We start from the raw sequence: 26,055 nt of genomic DNA on the forward strand, positions 1-26,055 counted from the left end.
TCCACTAGAGGTACAACAGCCAAACAAATGCAGGGATGGGCTACTGCTCAACAGAATATGGTTACCTCTAACAGGAAGTTCACCACCAGAAGGCTCCAAGTTCTCAAGGGGCTTTGGAATAACATAATTCTACTAAGAAATGCAGGGGGAAGTTTGTATTTAAAAATCCCCAACTATCAGGTTTAAGCAACCCTAAGCAACCCTCATGTCTACCTTGAGAATTCTGAGAGCCATCATGAGAACTTCCTTCCACACCACTTCTCTCCCCTCTGTTCTGCCTACATCTCGACATTGAATGCATCTGCATTCATCAAAACTTCATTCCTGTTGATTTCCGGGTGTCCAGTAGTCAACTTAGATGCTCAACATATCCTCAAGACCCCAACCAAACCAAGGCCTTTCAGGCCAGGCACAGGGAACATTTTCAGTCCTGATTTGGAGGAGAGTGGCAGCCAGGAGGCTATGGGTGATCCCTTTAGCGGGTCAGCTAAGTGGAGATGCCATTGTGGAAAAGAGCAGGCCCAGACTGCTCCAAGAACCCTCAGAAATCAGCCGGTCGTTTCCCCCATTTCTGACCGGGACACTCCCCACCTCCACACTACATCTGGCTTATTTTGACATTTCTCCCCCACACATGAAAACATCCAGGACGCCACTGCAGAGCTGAGGAACAGCACCAGACCCTTGGCGGAGCAGAGCATGGCCTTTGTTTACTGCGGTGACCTTAGGTGGGGGAGGATGCTGACGCCCGGCCCAGGCCCTGCCCCCTCCGGGCCCCACCCCCAGCCTGCTGCCCTCCCCTGCCCCGCTCTCCCCTCCCCCTCCCCGCTGTCCCCCCCCGGCCCCCGCCCCCAGTCCTTTTCCCACGCCCTCTGACACCCCACCACCGAGGCCCGCTGGCCCCCGCCTCTAGGCCTCCTTCTTCCTCTCCCGGGTCCCCGACCATCCCCAGACACGCTCCGAGCTCTGCCCCCCGGCCTGCAGTCCCCAAGACCGGCCTGTCCTTCCAGCCCTTCCCCGCACCCCACCCCGACCCGCCGCGCCGCGCCCAGCCCCCCGGCCGCGCTCGCACAGCGGCCGTTGGTGTCTGGCCGAGGCCGGTGCCCGGGCCCTCGGCTGCGGGGATGCCGAACGTCCACTCCGGCCCTCCGCAGGCCTCGGCCTGCCGGGGACCCCGCCCGCCGATCCGCAAGGCCCCCGGGCGCTCGATGGCGCCGGGCCTCACCGAGATAGATGTCTCCGAAGGAGCCGCTGCCGATCTTGCGGCCCAGTCGGTACCTGTTCCCGACCCTCAGCTCCATGGCAGCGGTGCGGCTCGCTACTGCCCGCCCGGCCGCTTCCTGGGTCTGCGCTCCGGGAGGCGGCGCCGCTGCTGCCGCTACTGCGGGTCCGGTCCGACTCCGCCCCCCTCACGGCCCCGCTTTCACCATCGCTTTCCGGTCGCCCCGTCGCTCTCAGCGCCTCAATACGGGGCGGATGGGACAGTCCGAGCGCCGCCGCCGCTGCTCCGGCCCTTGCCGGCCCCGCTCGCCCTCTCCCCGCCGCGGATGGACTCGGATCTTCCGGGCCTAAATCCCCCTTCAGCTGCCTAAAGGAGCCGCCGCCATCGCGCTGTGACGTCACTTCCCCTAGCAACCCAAGGGGGCGGGGCCACCGTGCTCGGGGGCGGGGCTTGGCTACTTGATGGATTGCGCAGTCGCAACCAGGCCTGTTTCTCTGTCCCAGTGTCCACCGTTCCCGCAGGATGACTCCAGCTGGTCTCTTTGGTCTTCCCATTTGTCTCCAATAGAAGTCCGAGGAAGCTAAGCCATGTGTGGTAAGAAATGCCTGTAGTTCCAGCCCTTGGGAGTTCGAGACCAGCCTGGGCTATAGCGACCCTGCCCCTAAACAGGCAGAGAGAAGCCGAATAGCAGTTCCTTTTGTAGACCCCGGGAAAGGCCCTTTACAGATAGGGGAAAAGGGCAGAGAGGGCGGTCCAGGCCTAGCTCTGAGATCACAGGTAGACAGTTAGCTTTTGTAGGAATCACCAGTTGTGGGCTTTGAATGGTGCAAAACGTGCCTGCTGCTGCCTGCCAGCTTCTTGCACACAAGGGTGGAAGAAAAGAGGTCTTCCTGGGACCCACTGTGGGCAGGAAGGTCAGTGTTGAGTTCACTGAGGGTGTAGAGGGTATGTCTCAGACTCTGATCGCTCTCCAGGGCTGTCTGCCTGGAGAGAGAGTCAACATTTTTATCTGGTCTGCATTGGATCTGCATGTTCCCCTGGCAAACACAAACATGAATTCTGAAGTTCAGGCTGACGGCCAGCTTCCAAGACTTGGCTGTCCATTCTGACCACTGAGGAGGGACTCTGGAGGAGCTACCACACAGGAGGTGCCCCCTAACCAGGAGGGGACAACCTTCCAAATAGATGCTTTTCTAGGCCCACTCTCACCCAGCCAGAAACACGAGAGTCACAGATGAGTGTAATGCTTCTATTTGGTCAGCTAGCACCCGTAGCATCTGCACAGGGTATCACGCTGCATGACAACTCAGCAGCCCTGCAGAAGCACGTGGAGCTGACATGTCTTCTAGTCTCCCAGCTCCACCACCCTTCCTTTTGGTGGTCCTGCAGTGCCTGCCTGCACACAGTTGGCAGTCAGGTTGGGGAGCATTACACAGCCGGAGACAGAAGACACCACAAGGCAAACTGAAACCAGTGGTCACTGAGCGGCAGGTATGGGAACTGCCTAGCTTTTTAGTCCAGGAGTCAGAGCCAGATGCGGCCAAACTAGTAAAAATAATCTTACTGACAGAATTCAAGTATAATTTTTTTTCTGTTGATGAACAATACCTAACTTCATCTGAGAAGCCCCTATATTGAACTGAAAACAGCAAACCTGGTATCTGGCCTAACCTCTCTCTTACCAACCTCGGGCCTGATCTTTGCCTAGCGGTCTTCCCTCTGGGAGCACCTGCTCTGTCTGGAATAGAGAGCCGAGGGTGTGAGCTGCTGCGTGCCTAGGGCTCTGCACACCCTTCTTATTACTTGTATACAGGACAGTCAGCTGATAAAGTGACCAAAGTTCTTGCTGCGTTTTACTTACTCGATGGTCAGAAGGAGGCAGTGCACGGAAGAGGCCCCAGGCAGGATCAATGCTCTGGGTTTTGAAGGTCATTTGCAAGTGTCCTGTGCTGGGGTTCTTGGCTTCTCATCACAGTCCCTTGCTGCAGAATGTGTGTGCCAAAGCCATCGCCATCCCCTGGGCATGCCGGGCAGAGATTGCACTGACTGAGATCATGGTGGCTCTTCACCACGGGCACCTCTGAAGTTTAGGTTCTTTCTATACTTACACAATCTACCCTCTCACAACGCTGCTAGTAATTTGAACACTCTTGAGAGGGGGCCAAGTGTTAGGCCTGTAGACCCTTCTCCTGCAGTAACAATGCCCACGCAAAGGCCTACACAGGTGCTTTAGCAAACATGCTGTGTTCTGCTGGAAATAGCCTTGTTAGCTTTCTGGTTCACGGTGACCCTAAGCGATACCCACACTAAGTACTCAGTAACATCAGCTTCACAAATGACTCCTGTGATCAGATGTCCAGCCCAGTGTGGAGCATGAGGCCAGGCCAGCCAAAGCAAGACAACAAGGTATAAATATACTGCCTTGAGGGCCTGGGGCAGCTTCTGTGGGGTACTGGCTATCCCCCTCTTGTCCTCACTTCCCAACAAAGGTGCTGATTTAGGCTCTCCCTCAAAACTCATACCTGAACTCCCTGTGTATGTTGTAGACTGGACACCCCTGCCCAACTAACGTGTATTCTAACCACAAACCCCAACAGAAGCCTAGTCTCAGGAAGGTTTGAGTAGCCCTTGTTGGAGCTGGGGTGCTAGGCAACTTTCCAGGTGCCCCCAACAATTTGGAGTATAGATTCCATCATAGCTTTGCTGGGCACAGCTGTATCTCTGCCCACTGGGCTTCACTGTGAGGGTCGTATGTGTCTGCAGATTCCCCCCCACCCCCCAATGCTTGTAGTAAGTGTGAGCTTCCAGATTCATACAAGACCACTTGGCTTCAGCCCAGATCTCCCCAGCCTCCCAGGCATGGGGCGAGGTTTCCTTTCAGAATACCAAGTAGGGAAGCTATGTCTGGAGCGTGGAGACCCAGCCTGCCTTTCTCCCTGAGCCATTAGGAAAAGAGGAGACTGGGAACAGAATAAGCGCATCCTTCCGCTTGGAACTGTGACAGATGTCTCCTGTTGAGCAGCCTGTATGAGTGAGTTTACCCTCACTTAGCTGGAGTTCACCTTCCGTGCAGCCTGCTCATTTTTAACTTCTGCAAGTTGTCCTCACCTGTATCCTCAGAAGTGCACCACCAAGCCTCCACTGTTTTTTGGGGGGTTTTTGTTGTTGTTGTTGTTGTTTGGTTTTGTTTTTTCGAGACAGAGTTTCTCTGTGTAGCCCCGGCTGTCTTGGAACTCACTTTGTAGACCAGGCTGGCCTCGAGCTCAGAAATCCACCTGCCTCTGCCTCCTGAGTGCTGGGATTAAAGGTGTGTGCCACCATGCCCGGCTCTCTCTTTCTCTCTCTCTTTCTCTTTTTTAACATTTTATTTAAATTCCTTCTAGATTTATTCATTTTATTATGTGTGTGAATGCTTTGACTGCATGTATGTCTGTGTACCATGTGGGTGGTAGAGATAAAACACAACTCCTCTGAAGAGCTGCATGGGCTCTTAGCCACTGAACCATCGCGTCTCCAAAACTCCCAGGTTTCACCTCTTTATACTCCCTACAAAGAAGCCCAAAGTAGCAGACACCTCAGGAGTGAATAGAGAGGCAAGGCTTAGAACCTAGGGGCTCAGAATTGACATTTCCTGTGTGGCCATGTGAACTGCAAATGATGATGGAAAGAGTAGGCACACTTGTATTCTCCACCCAGTCTCATGGTGCCAGTCCTTGTCAGGCAAGCGGTAGACACAGGCTCCATCTCCAGGATCAAGAAGGGTGCTAGATATGTGTGCCTGTGTCCAGAGACCTGACTCTGGTTGGATACAGAACGAGAGGTGTGGAGAGTCCTCAGCTCTCATGGTGACCCCATTTTTCCTGGCCACTTGACTCCATTCTTCTCCGTGGACTGCTCTAACTTCTAGAAGTTTCTGCTCATAACAGCTTTCCTGGCCTCCCAATAGCGAATCCATTCAGTTTGGTAAGAGATAATAGCTGGCAATTAGCCAGTTCTTTTTTTCGAATCAGATCAAAGGTTATAGATCACTGGCTAGCCCCAAACTGTCACTTTGAAAACAGTTAGGCAGGAACTGGGTCATTCACACAAGTTGTGGCTTCTCCTGATGTAGCCCCTGGGGCTCTTGGGGTCACTGATTTGTTTGTTCTTGGGGAGAAGGCCATCGGGTCAGCTCATACTAGCTTGCTTCCCGATGAGCATCATCAGTCAAGGATCCCCCTTGCAGCTCTCTATCACTGCAGAACCACAGAAATGCTGATGCACATTGCCCAAGGTGGCACAATCCTGTCATCACTGGTGGGGTGGGTGAAGATGGAGAAGCCAACTCACAAGTGAATAGAAACTGACAAATTATCAAAAGACGTAGGGGTCTTATGACAGTATCGTGCAACACAGGGCTTGACCTGGCTGCAGTTTGCAGCTTCTGGTAGTTTGTAGGGTGGGTGATTATATTAGTCAGCGTTCTCTAAAGGGACAGAACTAATAGAAAACACACACACACACACACACACACACACACACACACTATTAGGATGGCTTATAGTAGTTCAGCAATGGCTATCTATCAATGGAATGTCCAGTAGTTGTTCAGTCTCCATAAAGCTGGATGTCTCTGCTGGTCTTCAGTATGCAGTGGAATCCCAAAAGAGTAAGCTCCAATGCCAGTGAAGGAATGGACTTGCCAGCCAGAATGAGAGCAAGCAGGCCTCCTTCTTCCATGTCCTTTATAGAGGCTGCCAGCAGAAAGTGTGGCTCAGATCAAAGGTGTATCTTCCAACCTCAAAAGATTTGAATAAAAAGTGAGTCTTCCCACTTGAAATGACTTAATTAAGAAAGAATCTCTCGCTGGTGTGCACAGTCACGTGGGTTTTAGGTCATTCCAGATGTAGTCGAGTTGACAACCAAGAATAGCCACCACAATGACCACTGGTTGACCCTTAGGTCTGGTGGTGAACTGTCCCTGTGGAGGACTCCCAGTGGAACATGAGGGTTACTGCATGAGCGGCCAGCAGTGCGCATGCACACACAGGTGTCTGTCTGTGTGTTGGGGCAGGCTAGCATGCATCCAAATGCTGAAGGTAATCCCAGGGAGTTCTGGGCTTACTGCACTCAGGCGAGCCACAGGTACCGGTAAGAGCTGTGGAGAGCAGCACTTTGGGTTCTCAGAAGTTCTGCTTTCTGCTTTCATCTCTGCCGGTCCTGATAACCAGTGGCAGAGATATGGGAATCTTTAGAGGTTGAATCTCAGTGCTGTTCTAACACTGCTCTAATAAAGCCCGGACTCAGGCTTTCTCCTAATTCTGACTCTTGACCTGATGTAGTTTCTGTTGAATATCACTCAGATACAGCAGTGTGTGTGTGTGTGTGTGTGTGTGTGTTGGGGGGGGGGGGTCCATATTGCAGCAACTCTGGCCCACAATGGCCTCTCTAGAGCTAGCAGTGTAGCTTTGGGTTCCTCTTAGCCCACCACTTGTCCCCCTACATCCTCTCTTCTCCTGACCCCTAGGCCTTCCTATCAGGTACAAAGCCCTGCCCCTCAGTAAACCCCTCTCATAGCCCTGGCAGTTGACCAGAGCTCCTAACACCATTGCAGCTGCCACAGCAGACAGACAGTTGGGGAGTGGGGGAAATACCTGCCTGGTCTGAAGGAAATCTCAGTAGTCTCCAGGTACTCCCTCCCTTCTCAGTCCCTGTCCCTGTTCCTGATTCAAGGCTAGGAGAGTCATGCCTGCCTGACTCTGGCCTGAGGCCTTGCACTTTTCTCATGGGCAGGGAGGCAGATGAGAGGCCCACCCGGTACCCCACTGTGTCTGGCACCAGTGTCTGACTGACACTGACTTGTGAGCTCCAACACCCCCGTTATCCCTACATCTCAAGCCTGTGGGGCACCCACTGGGCAGTGATTCACCAGCCCAGTGTCTCAGAGTTTCCCAAGGTGAGTACCCAGTTAGCTGGCAGCCATGGGAACATTCCCAGCACCTCCTCCATGAGGCCTACCCACCCCAACAGGCTTGGTTCCCAGTGGAGTCACCCATGAAAGGATGGGTGCTGGCAGCCTCTGATGTCAGCGCACCCCCTCCAGGCAAGATATCACACCCAGCTCAGCTGGCAGAGCTCTGGCTCTGTCCAACCTTGAGCATCCTCACTGGAGGCCGCCAAAGAAAGGGTGTTGTAGTGCTAAGGGAGTTAGGGGTGAAATCAGGGTAAGATTTTGATCCTCTCTAAGGAGGTTCAAAAGACCTGACTGGGAAGACAGAGTGGACGTGTGAGGTTGGAGAGGGGGCCACACACAGGTGCCAGTGAAGGCACAACTGCCACGATTATTAGAAATAATTGCTGGGGCTAGCTAGACAAGGTGGCACAAACCTGTAATCCCAACATTCAGAAGGTGGGGGCATAAGGACCAGACAATCAAGGTCACAGTGAAGTCTTTGAGGAAAGAGTGGAGTATATCAGATCCTGTCTCAAAAACAAACAAAAAATGCTGGGGACATGGTTTAATTAGTAATTGCTTGCTGGACAAGGACCTGAATTTTAATCCTAGAACCCAGGTTTAAAACAAAACAAAAAGATAGGCATGCCAGGTGTAGTGGCACAAGCCTTTATCCCAGCACTCAGTAAGCAGAGGCTGGCCTGGTATACATGGAGAGTTCTAGACCAACCAGGCATACTTAGTGATCCTGTTGAAAACAACAGCAACAACAAGCAACAGAAACAAATAGTTATGGTAGCCTGCACTGACTCTTCTAAGACGATGTGAACACGTGGATCTCTGGGGCACAATTATCAGTCAGTCCATGACATGACTGTCTTCTGAATTAAGTGGCTGCCATCTTGAGTTCAGCTGTACCTCATTGCAACAGGACGACGTGCCATCTGGGATTGGTGGCTGTTTACATCCTCTCACAGTCTGTTAGGTTAATGAGACCCTCACTTGAGTAGTGGCTTCCTAACACCTATTGTATGCATACAACTCTACCTTGATTGCACTCGGCCTAGGGGCGGGTCAAGAGCCATGGTTCTCAACCCACCTAATGCTGCAAACCTTTCCTCGTGTTGAGGTGACCCCCCCAACCATAAAATTGTTTTGTTGCTACTTCCTAACTGTAATTTTGCTACTGTTATGAACCGTATATAAATATCTGTTTGCTGACGGTCTCAGGTGAATTCTGAGTAAGGGTCGTATGATCCCCCACCACCACCACAAGGAGTTGTAACACACAAGTTGAGAACCATTAGACTATGGGGACTGGAGGAAGAGACTCCATCTATGGAGATGTGAAAAAGCCCTCATCTGTGCTGAGTAAAAGTTTCCCAGGTATGGTTTGCAGAGAATAGCATGCCTATAAGTAACCTTTACCAATGCTCAGTAAGGAAGTCCAATAAACTCGCCAGTTTTCCAGAGTGAGTGGATTAGTTCTGTTGCTGTGAAGAGATGCCATGACCAAGGCAACTCTTATAAAAGACATTTAACTGGGGCTGGTTTAAAGGTTCAGAGGTTCAGTCCATCCATTATCATCAAGGCAGGAAGTATGGCAGTGATCAGGCAGAGATGGTGCTGGAGACGAAGCTAAAAGTTCTAGACCTTATTCCAAAGGCAAACAGAAGACTGGCTTACAGGAATCCAGGAGGAGGGTTTCAAAGCCCCCCCCACAGTGACACACTTCTTCCAATAAGATCATACCTACCCTAACAAAGCCACACCTCCTAACCGTGCCACTCCCTGGGCCAGGCATATTCAAACCACCTCATTTTACTCCCTGACCCTCATAGGCTTGTTCAAATACATGAGTCTGTGGGGGCCATACCTAGCCATACAATAATGCAAGATATATTTAGTGTCCAACTTCAAACGTCCCCCTAGACTGTAACAGTCTCAACAATGTTAAAAGTTGAAAGTCTCTTCTGAGATTCATCCAATCACTTAACTGTCAAAAAGTGGTTCACTTACTTTCAGCATCACAGGATATACACTGCCATTCCAAAAATACAGTGAGGAGATACTGGACAAAAGCAAGACTAAAACCGGCTGGGCAAGCTCCAAACTCCACATCTCCATGTCCGATGTCAAAGCGCTCTTCAGATCTCCAGCTCCTTTCATCCTTGCTGAGTGCTGTTGGCAGATCTGGCAGTCAGCAGCAGCAGACTTCATTCACCTGGGCTGGCTGCTTCCACTCCCTCTTAGTAGCTTTTCTCGGCAGGTATCCCACAGCTCTGACATCTTCAGGTTTCCAACTTTACAGCATCTTGTTCCAGTGTCTGGAATCCACACATGATCTTCTAGGCTCTCCAAAGGGCTTGGGTCGCTTCTCCATCTCTGCTCTGTAGCACCCTAGGCTCTGGTTGACTCCACTCTACTGCAGCTGTTCATGGTGGTCATCCCATGGTACCGGCATCTCTGATATACTGGGCTCTTCTTACTGCAACGAGGCTTCACCAATAGCCTCTCAGACGCTGTGGTTGTGGTGCCAAGCCTCAGATTCTTTACATAACCCCTTCAGTCCTGGGCTGTCAACTGCAGCTGAGGCTGCACCTTCACCAGTGGCCTTCCATGGCTTCTCAGAGTGCCGAGCCTCACCTGGTCTCCATGACCCCTTCATACATTCACAGAAAATACCACCTGGGTGACTCTTACACATTACCAAGTCCATCTGCAGCATGAGGTACAACCTTGGCTATCTCTGGAACATAGCTTTGTGCTCTGAGAAAACACTTCCCAAAAGATTTCACCTCAGTGATGCTGGCCTCTTCTTAGTCACTGCTAATTTTTAGCTCCAGCTAACCAGCATCAGTTGTCCCAGTAGTCCCTTCTATTCTTGACTCTAAAGCCAGAGCCACATGGCCGAACTCAGAGATCTGCACGACTGTCTCCTGGGATTAAAGGCATGTACTACCATGCCTGGACCTAAGCTTTTCTTCTTTTTTTTTTTTTTAAAAAGATTTATTTATTATTATATGTAAGTGCACTATAGCTGACTTCAGACACACCAGAAGAGGGCATCAGATCTCATTACAGATGGTTGTGAGCCACCATGTAGTTGCTGGGATTTGAACTCAGGACCTTCGGAAGAGCAGTCAGTGCTCTTAACCATTGAGCCATCTCTCCAGCCCCAAAAGAATAGAGGCTGTGGAGTTTGGTTTTTTTTGTTTTTGTTTTTTCGAGACAGGGTTTCTCTGTATAGCTCTGGCTGTCCTGGAACTCACTCTGTAGACCAGGCTGGCCTCGAACTCAGAAATCCACCTGCCTCTGCCTCCCTGGGATTAAAGGCATGCGCCACCACGCCCGGCACGGATAAGCTTTTCATGGCCACTATTCCTCAATATCTGGATCAAAAGCCTGTGTCTTCCATTTCTGGATTGTAGTTCATTCCAGATTATAAGTCCAAATGAAAACAGTAACTGAGTAGTAATAACGCCTAACATGATGTAACTATTCCTTGTTTGTTCGATGGCAAATGCATAAACAATAAGCTCATCTGGGTGGGCTCCTGCCCCAGACACTAACTGCTCCCTTGATCTGTTTATCTCCTCTAACAGAGGATTTTGCTGCATTGTGCTTCCTGGTGCCCTTTTATTACTTGAGCCATACATTTTGTAGTTTTCCTTTTTGAGGGTAGGGTAGGGTGGGGCTTGAGACAGGGTTTTTCTGTGTTCCCCTGCCTGTCCTGGACCTCACTCGGTAGACCAGGCTGGCCTCGAACTCAGAAATCCACCTGCCTCTGCCTCCCAAGTGTTGGGATTAAAGGCGTGTGCCCCCACTGCCTGGCCTGTATTTTTCCTTTGTAAGCTTGCTATGCCTGATCAAAATGCTCTTCATGAGACTCAACAAGAGGCTGGACTTTTCTGAGACTTCCTTTGTCAATGCCAATTAATCAAAATCTCTTTACCTTACTCTCAGGTTGACTCTTCAGACAACGGCAAAAAGCAGCCACATTCTTCACCAAAATATTACAAGAACAGTCTCTAGGCCACATACTAAAATTCTGCCCCTCTGAAACATCCTGACCAGCAGGTCTACAGTAGTTAAAATCACCCTCCACACAGCCATATTCCGCATTCTGACTAGGGTGGTCCCTTAAGCTCCACCTAAACCATTCCATTGTTTCCCAAATTCAAAGTCTCAAAACCCACCTTCCTCTAAACAAAACCACAGTGAGGCCTATCCCAGCAATACCCCAGTTCCTGGTACCAACTTCTGTCTTAGGTTTCCATTGCTGTGAAGAGACACCATGACCAAAGCAACTCTTATAATGGGTAATATTTAATTGGGGCAAACATACAGATTTAGAGGTTCATCCCATTATCATAAAGGCAATATCCAGGCAGAGATGGTGCTGGAGAAGGAACTGAAAGTTCTACATCTTGTTCCGAAGACAAACAGACGAAGACTGACTTACAGACAGAGAGGATTAGGATCTCAAAGCCCACCTCCACAGTGATACACTTGCTCCAACAAGGCCATGCCTCCTAGTAATGCCACTTCCTGGGCCAAACATATACAAACCACCACAGTGAGTTTTGGCAAAATCATGCCTGGCTTTGTCATTAGGATTTAGGAGATGGGGTAGATATTGCTTAAGTATCCCCTGGGAAGGAAATTTAGCAACATTAACCTAGCCTACTCATTATGTTCAGGGCAATGGGAGCTGGAGGTGTTAGAGCTGGAGAAATCGCTTACCTGTGACTAGCAGTTGCTGCTCATGCCTAGGGCCCAGGTTTCATTCCCAGTATCCACATGGTGTCTCACAGCCATCAATAACTCACTGCAGTTCTAGGGGGTCTGACACCCTCTTGGCTTCCTTGGGCACCAGACACACAGAGTGCACATGCAGTTAAAATACTCACAAAACAAAAAACAAGGTAAATGATATCTGAGGAATGATTCCCAAGGTTGACCTCTGACCTCCACACACAGGTGCATACATATTATGTATGCATACTACCACACAGGTGCACCTACACACACACACACACACACACACACACACACACACACACACACACACACACGTGCACACACATATGCACAAGAGAAGGACTAATTGCTAAGGAAGGAGTGGGTACCAGAGATAGTGGACACAAGACCAGTTCTTCTCCAGGTAAGCATCAGTTCCAGGACTATAACCAGTCAATTGAGAGCAAACCGAAGAAACCAGAAAAAAAGAAAGAAGTCAGTAGGAAGGGCAGAGCAAGAATCAACAAAACTGAAAACCAATCCTGGAAGAACGCCAGCAGGCAGGCTCCCTGCAGGAAGGAGGCCAGGAAAACATGTTAGTGAACCACACACGGTCAGAGAAGAACAGAGTCAGGAACATCAATGGCGTGATAAGGAAGAAAGTCCAAAGAAAATATTCCTCAAAACAAAAGTAAACCTCAAAACAAAACAGAAAAGACTGAATAGTGGCTTTGGGAGCCTCCCTTTCTACAGCTCAGAATGGGCTGTTCTACCCAGCCTCCTGGGACCAGCGAACCCTTGCTTTGAACAAGATGTTCTGGAGGTGAGAAAGAGGTGACAGCTCATTTTACAAGGTCAGGACTGTGCCAACCCAGACCAGAGAGGACAAAGGACAGTTAAGAGCCTGTTTCACTAGGAGCTTAAGTGCAGATTTAAAAAAAAGGGCGGGGGGGGGGGGTTCTGCCAACATGGCTCCAGTAAATCAGGCCTGACAACCTGAGTTCAAACCCTGGGCCCCACATGCTGAAAGAAGAGAGTGTACTGTAAATTGTGCATGCCACATGCATGCCATGGCACAGGCACTCCCCCCAAATTATATAAATGAAACAAATACAGATTTAAAAATAAAATACAGTGTCCAGAGCCGGATCTAATTGTACATTAGATATGGACTTCATGGTCTAGATTTCTCTGGATAAGTATCAGGGAACAGACAATTTCTGTCATTAACGGACACATCGTTTGATAGATCAGGTAGACTTGTGTTTCCTTTGTTTATTATTAAAGAGCTCAGTGCACAGAAGTGAGAGCATTCCCATGTCTACTGCAGTCACCGTGTACAATATAAACTAATGCATAATCATAGATACAGTGTTGTATAGTGAAGTGTATGTAATAGGAAAACATCAATAACCAAGACCACGACTAGACCAAGAGTCCCAAGGAAGGTCCTGCTTTACACAGCCTTTGAGACAGAACAGCCCTGCAGTCAACCCTCTCGATGCCCAACAGAACTGAAAATGTGTGTGCAGCTGGAAAGATGGCTTGGCCAGTAAGAGTGCTGCTCTGTACGCCTGGCAGCCCGAGCTCCATCCCTAGACCCCACGTAAAGGTGGCTGGGGAACCAGCTCCCCAAAGTTGTTTTCGGACCTTACGCATGGGCCCTGGGAGCGTTTACCCACATATGTTGTCCCCGCGTACATGTAATAATAAAGTTTATTTTAAAAACCAACAAAACAGGCAGGCTTTGAATTGGCAACGCCCATGCCTCGTTCTCCAAAGCACTAGGATCGTAAGTGTGGCTTTCACTTTTGTTTGCTTCCCATTGAAACATTAATATGAAGATTTGTAGCATCTTTTTAAAAAATTGACTCAATTTTTTTCTTTATTTCTTGCATTTGAAGTACTCTTCAGTGACATCCTTGGCCTGAGGAGATTTTTTTTCCCCCATAATCCTTAGCCACTACACAACTATAATCAACCACTTTGTATGGTCTCTCCTCATGATGGGTCTTACAGAGGCCTGCCCATTTATTGTCATCAACCTTAATTAGGTTGCTTTGGTGCTTGACTCAAAGGGCCTCCACAGACTTGCTGTACAGGGGCTCACCATAATTGGATACCAGCACACAGAGGCAGGCTTGGCTCCCATCTAATTCCACAGACTAGGCCATCATGGATGAAGGTAGGGTGCCCTACCTTCTGTGAAGCAGGATAAGCGGCTATTACACCTCCAGCAGCAACGCTTCCTCTGCCATGACTGCTGGGGTTTATGAGTGAAGCTGAGTCCTGCATACACACAAACCTCTGCCTCTGTGCACATGGTGGGAGCAAAGGAAAAAGACTTGTAGCATCTCTCATAATAATTATCCCCAACTTAAAGAACAAGGGTGCAGTCCAGTAGCTGGATAGATAAGTATGTTAGCTTTTTTTTCTTTTTTAATGGCTGTGACAGAATATCCAAGGAGATATAACTAAGGGATGATTCGCTTTGGCTCACAGCCACAGGGGTCCCTTAGCAACCTGAGGTCAGGCACACCATCATGAGGGTGGGGGCTTGGTAGAACAAAGTTGCTTACCTCATGGTGGACCGAAGCAGATAAACAGAGGAGAGGGAGCAGGCCACAAGGCTCTTTCCAGGATGAAGTACTTCCTCCGACAAGGCCCCATCTTCCCCTCTTTACCACTTCAATAATGTCATCATATTATGATGACTCCATCAAGGGTTAATTCTCAATGAAATCAGAGTTCTCTGGATCCACAGCCCCAAAGTTGTCTGCTGGCGGCCACACACCCCAGTGCATGCCCGTGGAAGAGGGGTCATATTCAAATGGTAATAAACAAACCATTACACACATTTAATCACAGAAAGAGGGGGTGTGGAAACAGGGATGAGTCACAAGCTCAGTCTTAGTGGAAGAAGCCAGGCAAAGACTGCATGCTGTGCAGATGGGGACACAGAGGAGTTCACGTGTGGGGTGGGGAGAAGGATGATAGGTAAAGCACAGGATTTCCAAGACAGTGGAACTTATTGTGTAATTGTCGACACCCGAAACCCTACCCTAATGTATGCAAATTTAGTCATTTAGCAGGTGGGGAGTCCCAAGATGGAATTCAGATGAGAGGAGGGAATATGACTATATCACAAATACAGCAGACAACGTGGCTAAAGGAGGCTTAGGACAGACCTAAGCAATTTTGGAAGTGAGCAAATTCTGAAAGGCCAAAGGCAGAAGGAACTGCACAGAGACACTCGCCCACATTTGGTAAAGTTGATTGGCAAAGGCTCCCGAGGCTTCTGACCAAGCACCTGAAATCAAGAATGAGGTAGATGGTTCCTCACTGTGGAGCAGCGCAGGTGGAAGTAAATTAGGACCAGAGACACCAATTGAGCTCCTACCTAATGCAAAGGCGTATGGATACATGTTTTTCACATATGTATATGCAGAGGGTAGCACACATACGCCTCTACTTTTGGTCAGTTAAAACAATTGCACTTCAGTGAACACAAATACCACAGAGGCATCATTCTTTAGTAAAGAACCCACGGGCCTTGGAGAAATAGAGGACACTGGACTTGCCCCAGCAGATAGCCATGTTCCTGGAGTATCCTAGTGCTGTTGCTCCAGAGCAAACTAATGTTCTCCTTGAATCACATGCAGACGCCCCAATGTGATTGCATTTGGAGCCAAATTATTTAATGAGGTCATTACAGTTAAATGAGATCATCGGGGTGAGGTTCTGGTCTCATGGATGGTTCCCATATAAGAGGAAGGGACTCCTGGAGCACACAGAGAAAACCAAGTGGGGACACTGGGAGAAGGGGACATCTATAGACTGAAGAGAGAAGCCCTCGGGTGAAACCAGCCTTGCCAGATCCTGACCGCAGGTATCCAGCAGAACTGGAGGAAAGGAGCATCTGTTCTTGAAGCCACTTTGTGGTGTTTAGTTATGGCGACTCAAGCAGATTAATACACCCAGGAAGGGAAAAACCCATCAATGAAGCAGCAAACCCTCAATGATGGGATCAGACCAGAGACACAACAGAAGTGTTCCTAATGGCTCAAGCTGGAACGAGCTAGATTCTAAACAGTAGAACGGGTAACATGCTGCTGTGAGCCAAATATAAATGAGTCCACGTGGGTTCACACACATGTAAATAAGAAACGGACTGAGCGTGTAATGGGGAAAGAAATGAATGTCCCAAGTACAACATTCCATATAGCTTAGGTAGACTCTCCACCTCACTCTTCTGTCCTCGTTAGCCTTGTCTACTTGACACAGCTTAGTTACCTGGGAGGAAATTTTAACTGAGGGATTGCTTAGCTCACACTAACCTGTGAGGACTGACTTGATTTATATTACAGGAAGACCTCATTCATTGTGGGGAGCAGCACTCCTTAGGCAAGTAGTCCTGGGCTGTAAAGAAATCCACCTAAGACGAGACTGTGAGTGACTGAGCCAGCAACGTTCCTCTGTGGCTCCTGTCCTGACTTCCCGAGATGTAACCTGTAACTGTAACCTGGAAACCAAATAAGCCCTTTTCTCCCCAAACTGCTTTTAGTCAGAGTATTAGGACCCAGCAGTGGACAGGACAGTAGCATGTTCCCCATCCAGGTATTGTGACCTCCTCCTACAGGGGGCCCAGGGTGAAGAGAGGGGAAAGGACGACTTATCCAGAGAGTGGTTGACAGTGAGACATGTTGATAACAAGAACCCATGAGAGGACACAGCAATAAGGACACCACATTAGTCACCCTTCTCCCGCTGTGACGGCACACCGCAACCGAGGCAACTTAGAGAAGAAAGGTTTATTTGGGTTTAGGTACCAGAGGGACAGGAGTTCACCACCATAGGGGTGTGGAGGCATAGCAGGAGGCAGGCATGGTGGCTGAAGCAGCAAGCTGAGAGTTCACATCGTAAACTGCAAGCAGAGAGAGCCAACTGGGAAAGGTGGGAGGCTTTATCTCAAAGCCCTTCCTCCAGCAAGGCCACAGTTCCTAACTAGCGCAGTGCTACCAACTGGGGATCAAGTATTCAAGTGCCAAAGACTATGGGGACAGTTTTTATTTACACCACCACAGGCACTTTATCTGGTTGTGTTCCCAGTCCTCAAACCACAGGCCCCAGTCTTGTCATCATAGGAAAAAAAAAAAAGGCAACTGTCTGCAGTGTACCTGCCCAGTGCTCCTAATAGCCTAAGGGGTTAGAATATAAATGACCTGTGGGACCCTGAGCAGAGGGGCACCTTGAGTGACTGAGGAAATAAGAAGGGATTGGGGGATGATGTTTTTATTTAGAGACAACTTCATGTAGCCCAGGCTGACCTCCAACTTGCTGTGTAGCCAAGGATGACTTTAAAGTTTTTATTCTCCTGCCTCCACTTCTGAAGTGCTAGGATACAAGGATGCTTCTATTCCTGGGTCTTATACGGCCTGGGGAATCGAATGCAGTGTTTTGAACATGCTTGGAACATGATCCAGTAACTGAGCTGCAGTACCAGCCCCTGAAGTATGATTTTCACTAACCAATCCTGGGCTTGTAATGGTAAACAGCTGTGCCACGCTGTGAAAACGGCATCACAAAACCCACTGCTCTGCATAGTTAACGTACACGAACAAACAGAACAAACCCTGAAGCACCACCTTTGTTAGAATGTTACCCATGGGAAAAGTGGGCCATGTGGGAATTCTGTGCTATTCTACAACAAATACTGATATGGAAAGAATTCAAATTATTTTAGGTTTCAGAATGGTTCCATATTATGTACTTTTCTGGCTTTTTTCCCCTAGCTTGCTAATAATTATATTTTGTATTATCTTGTTTGAGGTGAGGGTCTGTTACGCTGCCCAGGTTGGCCTCAACATCCTGGATTCAAATGTTCTTCCTGCCTCAGACTCAGAGTTCTGTGACTATAGGGTTACCAACCTATGTCTGGTTCTGATGGTTTCAGCAAGAATACATATTTCTTTTTATCACGTGATAAATTCACAGCCAACCAAAACACACCAGGAAAGACCTACCTGACAGTCAAAGGATAAGGGCAAGGAGCGTGTGTGTGTGTGTGTGTGTGTGTGTGTGTGTGTGTGTGTGTGTGTGTAAATACAGGAAGCTATATATAGAGTCCTGGAGCTCAGGAACCAGGTTATAGTACAAAACTTGGGGATTGCCTGAAGTGGCTATGCTACCAGAAGGCTAGTAGGCCACTGCAGCACCATGCCGTCTCAAAATAAAATTAAAAAAAAAAAGAACTCTCTTTTTATTTTACATTTTTAGTACTGGGGAGCTGGGACAAGGAGAGACTGAGAAAGAATCTCATATATCCAAGGCTAGCTTTAAGCTCTCTAAGTAGCCGAAATGACATTTAGCTCTTGGTTTTTCTTGCCTCCACTTCTAGAATGTTTTAGGTTTGAACATGTTCCCCACCTCCACCCCTGCACTGAGATTTACCTTTAAATATATAGAAAGAACTAGAAGTAGACAAACAAAAAAAATCAGGCAACAATATGCTTATGAAAAAACTTTAGGTCCTACTGGACCTACAGTGACTATCCCTTTCCTACTGTTTCTGAAGACTGGACTCTTCATGGAGAACTGTCTAGGGCATTCAGAGGAACCGTACAGCCCAGGGTGGACTCAGGTGCTACCTGCTTTCTTGAGGCTACTTTCTTGGAAACAGGGAGAGGTAAGAATATAAGAGTGGACATCTCATGGACAGATAGGCCCGGGCTCAGAACACCTCCCCAAATGAGGTGGCCAGATTTAATAACAGCATAGAATTTCCAGATGAATTTGTGCTTCAGATAAGCCACACACATGTAACATAGTCTCTGTGATATAGGTGAGCCTTAGTGGATTCCTAGGACCGGGGAGTGACCGCTCATAGTTTAGGGTCTTTTCCGGGGAATGAGAACACCGTTTGGCAGGAGGATTGGCTGCATAGCCAGGAGCCTCATACTAAACAGGCACGCTTTGCAGTTGTGCACTGCTGCCTAACAGGTCTAACGTGCCTCAAGCAACCTGTGCTTTCTCTGGCCATACTCAATTGCCTTCTGGTCCCCGTGTGTATAAAGGGTCCAGTAGTCCCTTGGGTTCATCTCTGGGCCAAGTTCTCACGTGGCTAGTATCCTCAGTTGGCTGTCTAGGGCCATGCCGTTTAACTTTCAGTGACTGGCAACAGGAATCATCTGTTGCTTGGGCTGCTTCAAGTCTGGATTCAGGCCCACAGGCATGGAGAACTTTTGGGAAGCAGGGGTCATTGCTGATATTAGAGCTGGCATCACCCACAACTTTGGACCAGGCCTCATGTGACAGGGACCTTTGAGCAGATGGAAGTTTCCAAGGGCTCCTAGTGTTTCCTCAGGACACTCCGGTACTCTTGACAGGTCCTGTGCGGGAGGGTTTGCTGAGAGCTGCTGAGGACCTCAGATCTTTGCCGACTTGCAGACCGACACTGCTACTGAAGAGGAGAGGAAAGGCAGACCTACAGAGACCCTTGTCTGTCAAACTGCTACCTGCCCAGGTAGTGGAGGACTTGAAACCACCACCTGCTGTCTATGGTGCATTTAGGGTAGATTATTACAACATTAGAATGCAGATGCCTACAGCTCCATCTGAATATGAGAGCATACAAACCATTATAGAGTATTTGCTTGTATGTCACATACACCTTTAGTCTGGGCACTCAGGAGGCAGAGGCAGGCAGATCTCTGTAATTTGAGACCAGTCTGATCTACATTTCAGTCCAGCCACAGCTACAAACTGAGACACTGTCTCCAAGAATTTTTTTGTCTGTAGAAAAGGACTAATTGTAACTGCACATCTGTTGAGTTCTTGCAAATACCCATAACTTTATTACCCAAAGTGCTTTGCAGATGCATAGAACATTCCAGCAGCCCAGAACAACTGTGTCCTTCCAGTGACCCTATCCTTGGAAGCATCCATTGCTCCTGTTCCTCCCACTCGCTTGATCTTCAGATATCATGTGAGAACATCAACACAAGCCTGTGCAGGTCAATCTCCTTCTACAATGTGTTTGCAATTCTCTTTTGTGTCATGTATGACCTCCCATGTATTCATCAGTAGTTCTTTTAAAGGTTTCCTTCTTTTTGTTTTTTTTTTGTTGTTGTTTTTGTTTGTTTGTTTTTGAGATAATGTTTCTCTGTGTAGCCCTGGCTGTCCTGAAACTCAGTAGACAGGCTGGCCTTGAACTCAAGAGATCCACCTGCCTCTGCCTCCTGATTGCTGGGATTAAAGGCATACACTACCTCTACCTGGCAGATTTATTATTTATTTTTATGGGTATGAGTGTTTGCTTGCATGTATAGGTGTGCACTAAATTAGTACCAGAGGAGGCCAAAAGAAGGAGTTGGATCCCCTGGAACAGTTATGGACCATTGTAAGCTGCCATGTGGGCACTGGGAACTGAACCCAGGTCCTCTGCAAGAGCGGTAAGTGCTCTTGAGCACTGGGCCTTCGCTCTGGCCTCAGTATTTTTGCTGAGTAGCACTGTTTTAAGCACACTTTGATGTGTTCACACCCTTTACTCATACTTGGCTTCAAGAATATAGTTGCTGTGGACTATTTTTTTTCTTTTGAGATAGCATTTGTTATGTAGCCATGGCTGGTCTGGAGTCCACAGCAACTAGGGGCTGGCCTGGAACTCAAGAGATAAGCCTGCCTCTGCCCCTGGTGTGCTGGGATTAAAGGCATGTGCCACCATACCTGGCTCTTCATAGGCATACTTTTGGGGGGCTATTTTATTGGGCTCTGTTATCTACCACCCTTCCAACTGTTATTCCACCCCAGTTCCTTTTAAGTCCCTAATACTAGGTAGGAGAGAAAGGAGATTAGAAGCAAAAAGGGGTGTAAACCTCTTTAGACTACTTCCTGCTTATAGGGAGCATCAGGTTCCTTGGGGCAAGTCCAATCTCTGTTGTCAGGATATATCTCCAGCCAGCAGTCCAACAATCCAGCAATAACAACTGCAGCAGCAGGAACCAGCAGTAGCAGGGACAAGCAACAGGGACAGTGTGTGTGTGTGGGGGGGGGCGGAACTGGGGAAAGCAGGGGTAGCAGCAGCCACCACAGGCCCTCCTGGGCTCTCAAATTTATACCCTCTCAAGAGACCCCAGAATGCCAAACATAAACTATCTGCAGCTGGCAAAAATCACGCCCCTTCTAGAGCATGAGACAATCAAAGTTAGCGGCTGTGGACAACCTGAAGCAACTCCATAGCCCGCACCTGGGATTAAAACAAAAACATCATATAACTGGGTTTGTAAAGAAACCCACAGCTCTTAGCTTGCTTTCTTCCCTTTTTTTAAAAACAATATTTATTATTTATTTATTTATTTATTTATTTACATTCCAAATGCGGCCCCCCCCCATCCAGGCCCCTCTCACAGAGTCCCTCCCCCTCCCCTTCTCCTCTGGGAGGTTGGGACCCCTAGCTATCCTTTTACCCAGGAACATTGAGTCTCTATAGGATTAGGTGCATCCTTTCCTACTGAGGCCAGACAGGCAGCCCTGTTGGAGAACAGAGACCACAGTCAGGCTACAGCTTTAGGGAGAGCCTTTGCTCCAATTGTTGGGGGGACCAACATGGAGACTGAGCTGCATGTTTGTTATGTATGTCCTGGGGGCCTCTGTCCAGCCCATGCATGCTCTTTGGTTGGTGGCTCAGTCTCTGAGAGCTTCCAAGAGTCCAGGTTAGTTGACTGTTGGTCTTCCTGTGGGGTGCCTATCTCCTTCAGGGTCTTCAATTCTTCCCCCAACTCTTCCATGATTCCTTAAGCTCTGTCCAATGTTTAGCTTGCTGTGGGTATCTGCCTCTGTATCAGTCAGCTGCTAGGTAGAGCCTCTCAGAGGACGGTTATGCTAGGCTCCTGTCTGCAAGCATAACAGAGTATCATTAATAGTGTCAGGGATTGGTGCTTGCCCATAGGATGGGTCTCAAGTTGGGCAAGTTATTGTTTGGTCATTCCTTCAATATCTGCTCCATCTTTGTCTATGCATTTTTTTGTAGACCGGACAAATTTGGGGTTGAAAGTTTTGTGGATGGTTTGGTGTCCTTATCCCTCCACTGGGGGTCCTGTCTGGCCACAGGAGTGGCCTTTCAGGCTCCACGTCACCACTATTAGGCATCTCGGCTAAGGTCACCAACATTGACTCCTGGGAGCCTCCCTCATCCCAGGTCTTTGGGACTTCCTAGAAACTCTCCCTGCCCCCAGCAGCTGCAGATTTCCACTCATTCTCCTGGCCCTCTGGCCCTCTCTCCACACCTCCTCCAGCCCCCTCCTCATTATCACCTGCACAAGGGTGGCAACGTCCAGAGCAAGCTGAGCTCTTCCTTGTTAATCATAAACCAAGAAGATGTCCCCACAGACATGCCCACAGGTCAACGTGACAGAGGCTTCCTTTTCCCAGGGGATCTAACTTGCATCACGTTGGGAGTAACTAGCCAGTACAGCCACTGTAAAATATTTTTAAAGATGATGATGATGAGTAGGAGGAGAAAAAGAGTACTGTAGTTTTTCTTTAAGCGATATGTTCAAACATCTCCCAACAACAGAGCAAACAAATGATTCCACTCAAGTCCAGCTTACTGAACCAACGAGTCTATTGGGTTTCTTTACAGGGGTGTGGTGAGGGGTTACAGGAACACGGGTGACTGCAAAACAACTGCATCTCTGAAAAGCTCTCTGAAACTGTACCATGCGATTTCCTCATTCCTACAGCCTGCGTGCTCTCATGCACACACACACATGAACATACATACATGCCCACTGGCACACACATACACACATACATACACATGGACATATATACATGCATACGGGCGTGCACACAAACACACATGAACATACATACTCACACACACATACAGGTGTGTGTGTGTGTGGGGCTATGATGCTTAGCAGACAGTGCTCCACAACTATCACCCAACATGATATGCAGCCAGGGCAGGGAACATAGGAGGGACTGAGTGACTGAACCAATCCCTCCTTCAAGGGAACATCGATAGGCCCCATCCTGTGAGAATCCCTCATGGAATTCATAGCCTCTCTGATTAAGACGGTAATGGTGAACTTAAGAAATAACTGATAAAGTACTTGCCCTGGAAGGATGAGAACCTCAGTTCAGATCCCCAGCACCCACGTAACACCTAGCTATGGTCCTGTTCACATGTAATCCCAGCTCTGGAAAAACAGAGAGGATCCTGGGACTTGCTGGCCACTCAGTCACGCCGAGATGATGATCTCCAGGTTCTGCAAGAGACTTTACTAAAGAAGAAAAAGGGTGGTGGGTGGGTTGGCAGGACGGCTAGGGGGTAAGGGTACTCAGTATTAATCTTGGGGACCTGAGTTCCAGCCCCAGGACCCATAGGGTGGAAGAAGAGATGGCTCCCTCCTGCCCCATAAATAAATGCAATTAAAAAATTAATGGAAATAATGTGGAGTGTGAAGGGGTGTTAGAGAGAGATACAAAGGCAAGAAGGTGGAAGCAGGCGCCCTGAGTAGACAGCTTCCGGTTCGCTGGAAGACAGTAAGAGAAGGTGGGAACAGAGGGCAGGTTTCTAAACAGGACCAGCTGGGTAAAGGGGAGCACCTAGGGGGCTATAGAATACCCAGCCTAGAATGGGTTAGGACTCAGGGGCCCCCTCCCATCCAAAGGGTTTTCCTTCTTGTTACTTTTCCTTTCTTGGCAACTTGGTCTTCTGTCTTCTCTGGAAGTTCAATTACTTGTCCATGCCTGAGAAGGACCCTTCATGACCACAAGTGCCTCCCCTTCCCCGACACACACACTCACGCACCCGAGACACACAGAGAAACAGAGAGAGAGAGAGACAGAGACGGGATAGTGATTAATGGCTCTGAGGCTTAGAGGATAGTGTTCTACAGCTAACGTAAGCAGCTTCTCAGAGAACACATCCGTGAAATGGATTATGACATGGGAAAAGGCCTTTTCAAACACACAGTAACTATATTTCAAGCCTTTGATTAAAACAGAAAAAAAAATCTAGTTAGTATTTTGAAATCTCCTAGATTTCTGTATTGCAAATAGAATTGCTGTAGGGATCCGCTTGGCACAATTACAGCCATCTTGGGCACAATTGCAGTCTTGTGCTGCAGGCATCCTTGGCACACACCACAGAGCCTACCAGACAAATGAAGTCTTTTAGACGGTCCAATGTGGTGTGCCAGCCACCGATGCTGGGCTGTTTCTTAACTGACAGGGACATGTTAACAGTGAGAAAGACCAGGTACATCCAGGGACTGCGGCTCACGGTTACCTAACTGAGCATAACTTGCTTCTGTTTCAGGTACAGGAAGTGACTAGTCTTGCCGAGTTGCTCTTCTGCCTGTGAATTCTTGCTAAAGCATGCCTATGCAACCCTTGGCTCTGCATCTCCTTATGTCTCACAGCATCTTCCATCTTCGGTGGAACCCCAGCCCACAGGAAGCTAAGGCCTGAGGATCAGGAGTTCAAGGCCAGCCAGGTACATATCAAGTGAAATTCCAGCCTGGGTTACTGGGATGATATCAAACTTAACAAAGGTGGGTGTAGTGACACACAGCTCTATCCTGGTGCTTGTGAGGTGCAGGCAGGAGGATCATAGGTTCAAAGTTATCCTTGGCTACATAGTGAAAATCGAAGCCAGCCTGGGCTACAGACAAATAAAAACAGACCACAAAACAAAAGATAGCATTTGGCCCTGGTAACTCTGTGTCCACCTTTCAGCCAGGTGGTTTAAGGCAGATTGCAGGGAGGGCACCTAAAGCTTGAGGAGAAAGGCTGTTTTATGTATGTTTACTGGAACCTTAGTTCAGGTGGGCCACTTAAAATGTTTCATCTGAGTGGGTGAGCGGTACAATGCGATGAAAAGGAACTTGGAGTCCCCAGGATACTGGAAGCCCGAGTTCCAGTTCTGCAACCCAGAACAAGTGAAATGTTCCGTGAAAATTTTATGTTCTGGTTTCCATGTGAATATGAAACAGTAACACATGTGAGGTTTTTCTCTACCCCATACTTGAATTTCTGATTTCCCTCTTCTTAGCCAACATTGCCCTACACTCCCCCACACTCTCCATACCCTCCTCTCAGACTCCTTATTCTTCCTCCATGTCACCTTGTGGTGGTTCTGCAGTGGGGATGGGTGTCTCACGATTTTAATCCTTACAGGTCTTCCCGAGTACAGACACAAAGAGAAGCTCGGGTCACTCAGAAGTGGAAGGAAACACGCCCTAGCGTGACTAGTGCAGATGGGATCTAAGTGTTCAACTCACACAGGACTTTTGTCATTCCGTTCCCGGGAGTATTACTGCAGCATCGCTTTCGCTTGTTCCCAGCTGAGTTCGTCATGACGTAATCGTAGGAATCCGAGGAAGTGCGCGCGTCTCCAGGAAGCGAGAGTGACGCCACAGTCTGGCATCTTGCAGTCTTCCCACTGCTCTGCCTGGACATTTTGTGGAGAATATCCCAGAATCTTGCGTTTGCCACCTCTAGTGGAGAAGCAGATAGGTCACAGGGAGCTGAATGCAGGAGGCAGCGCCAAGGCTCCCACCACCAGGAAGAACCGCCTCCAGATGGTTCCCGGACCAAAGTGAGCAATCACCTGTCATCGCCTGTGGGAAGACGTCAGCAGGCAATGCTTGCCAACAGCACCTGGACCATCTCTGCTAGCTGACAAGACCTAACCAACCTTCTTTTATCTTTCATGACGTCTGTGCTTCCAAACTTACTAGATACAAATGCGAGGCGTTTTCTAAGTTTAAATTCTCACTCAAATCCCTATTAAAATTTTCCCCTGTGCTTATGTTTTTCCTTTTGTAAAACATTCAGATTCTGTCTTAGAATAGAAAACAAAACAAAACCCAACACTACACAAACGGGGCATGGTTTTGCATTTGCTGGCACACTGAATGAAAACAGCTCTCAGAAACCAGGATGGAGCTGGGATAGACGCCTCTAGGGTCCTTCAGCTTCCTACACAGGGCATCTAGCTAGACGCCCTTAACTGTTAGTGAGTGAGCAGAGACTAAGTAGAGGTGTCTGTGGATTTGGAACAGCTTAGAAAGTAGCTGAGATCTTGCAGGGCCGGGCAGCAGGAAATTAGTGTTTACTGGGACAAAGCCATCTGCCTAGGGAAGACATT

The 26,055-nt window shown here is 48.6% G+C and overlaps 1 protein-coding gene and 2 long non-coding RNA genes across 6 annotated transcripts in view; 2 read left to right on the forward strand and 1 right to left on the reverse strand.

Moving 5' to 3' along the window:
* Csnk1d (casein kinase 1, delta) overlaps nt 1-1,641 on the reverse strand; it is a 33,642-nt gene extending 32,001 nt beyond the window's left edge. For 2 of the 4 annotated variants that reach the window (XM_011248663.3, XM_011248662.2), the window contains exon 1: nt 1,226-1,641. In XM_011248663.3, the coding sequence (XP_011246965.1) occupies nt 1,226-1,301 (76 nt within the window). In that variant the 5' untranslated portion in view covers nt 1,302-1,641. The remainder of the gene's footprint in view (nt 1-1,225) is intronic. The other 2 variants (NM_139059.2, NM_027874.2) reach the window with 1 other exon arrangement.
* Nucleotides 1,642-1,654: 13 nt separating this feature from the next.
* LOC115486436 lies at nt 1,655-12,839 on the forward strand. Its single transcript, XR_003949839.1, has 2 exons — nt 1,655-8,540; nt 11,121-12,839. It is a non-coding gene; the product is annotated as an uncharacterized LOC115486436 (long non-coding RNA).
* Nucleotides 12,840-19,765: 6,926 nt separating this feature from the next.
* Gm30062 lies at nt 19,766-25,712 on the forward strand. The gene is made up of 3 exons (XR_003949840.1): nt 19,766-19,909; nt 24,223-24,399; nt 25,083-25,712. It is a non-coding gene; the product is annotated as a predicted gene, 30062 (long non-coding RNA).
* Nucleotides 25,713-26,055: the final 343 nt, after the last annotated feature.

Source organism: Mus musculus, chromosome 11, assembly GCF_000001635.26.
Source record: "Mus musculus strain C57BL/6J chromosome 11, GRCm38.p6 C57BL/6J".
NCBI classification, from domain to species: Eukaryota; Metazoa; Chordata; class Mammalia; order Rodentia; family Muridae; genus Mus; species Mus musculus.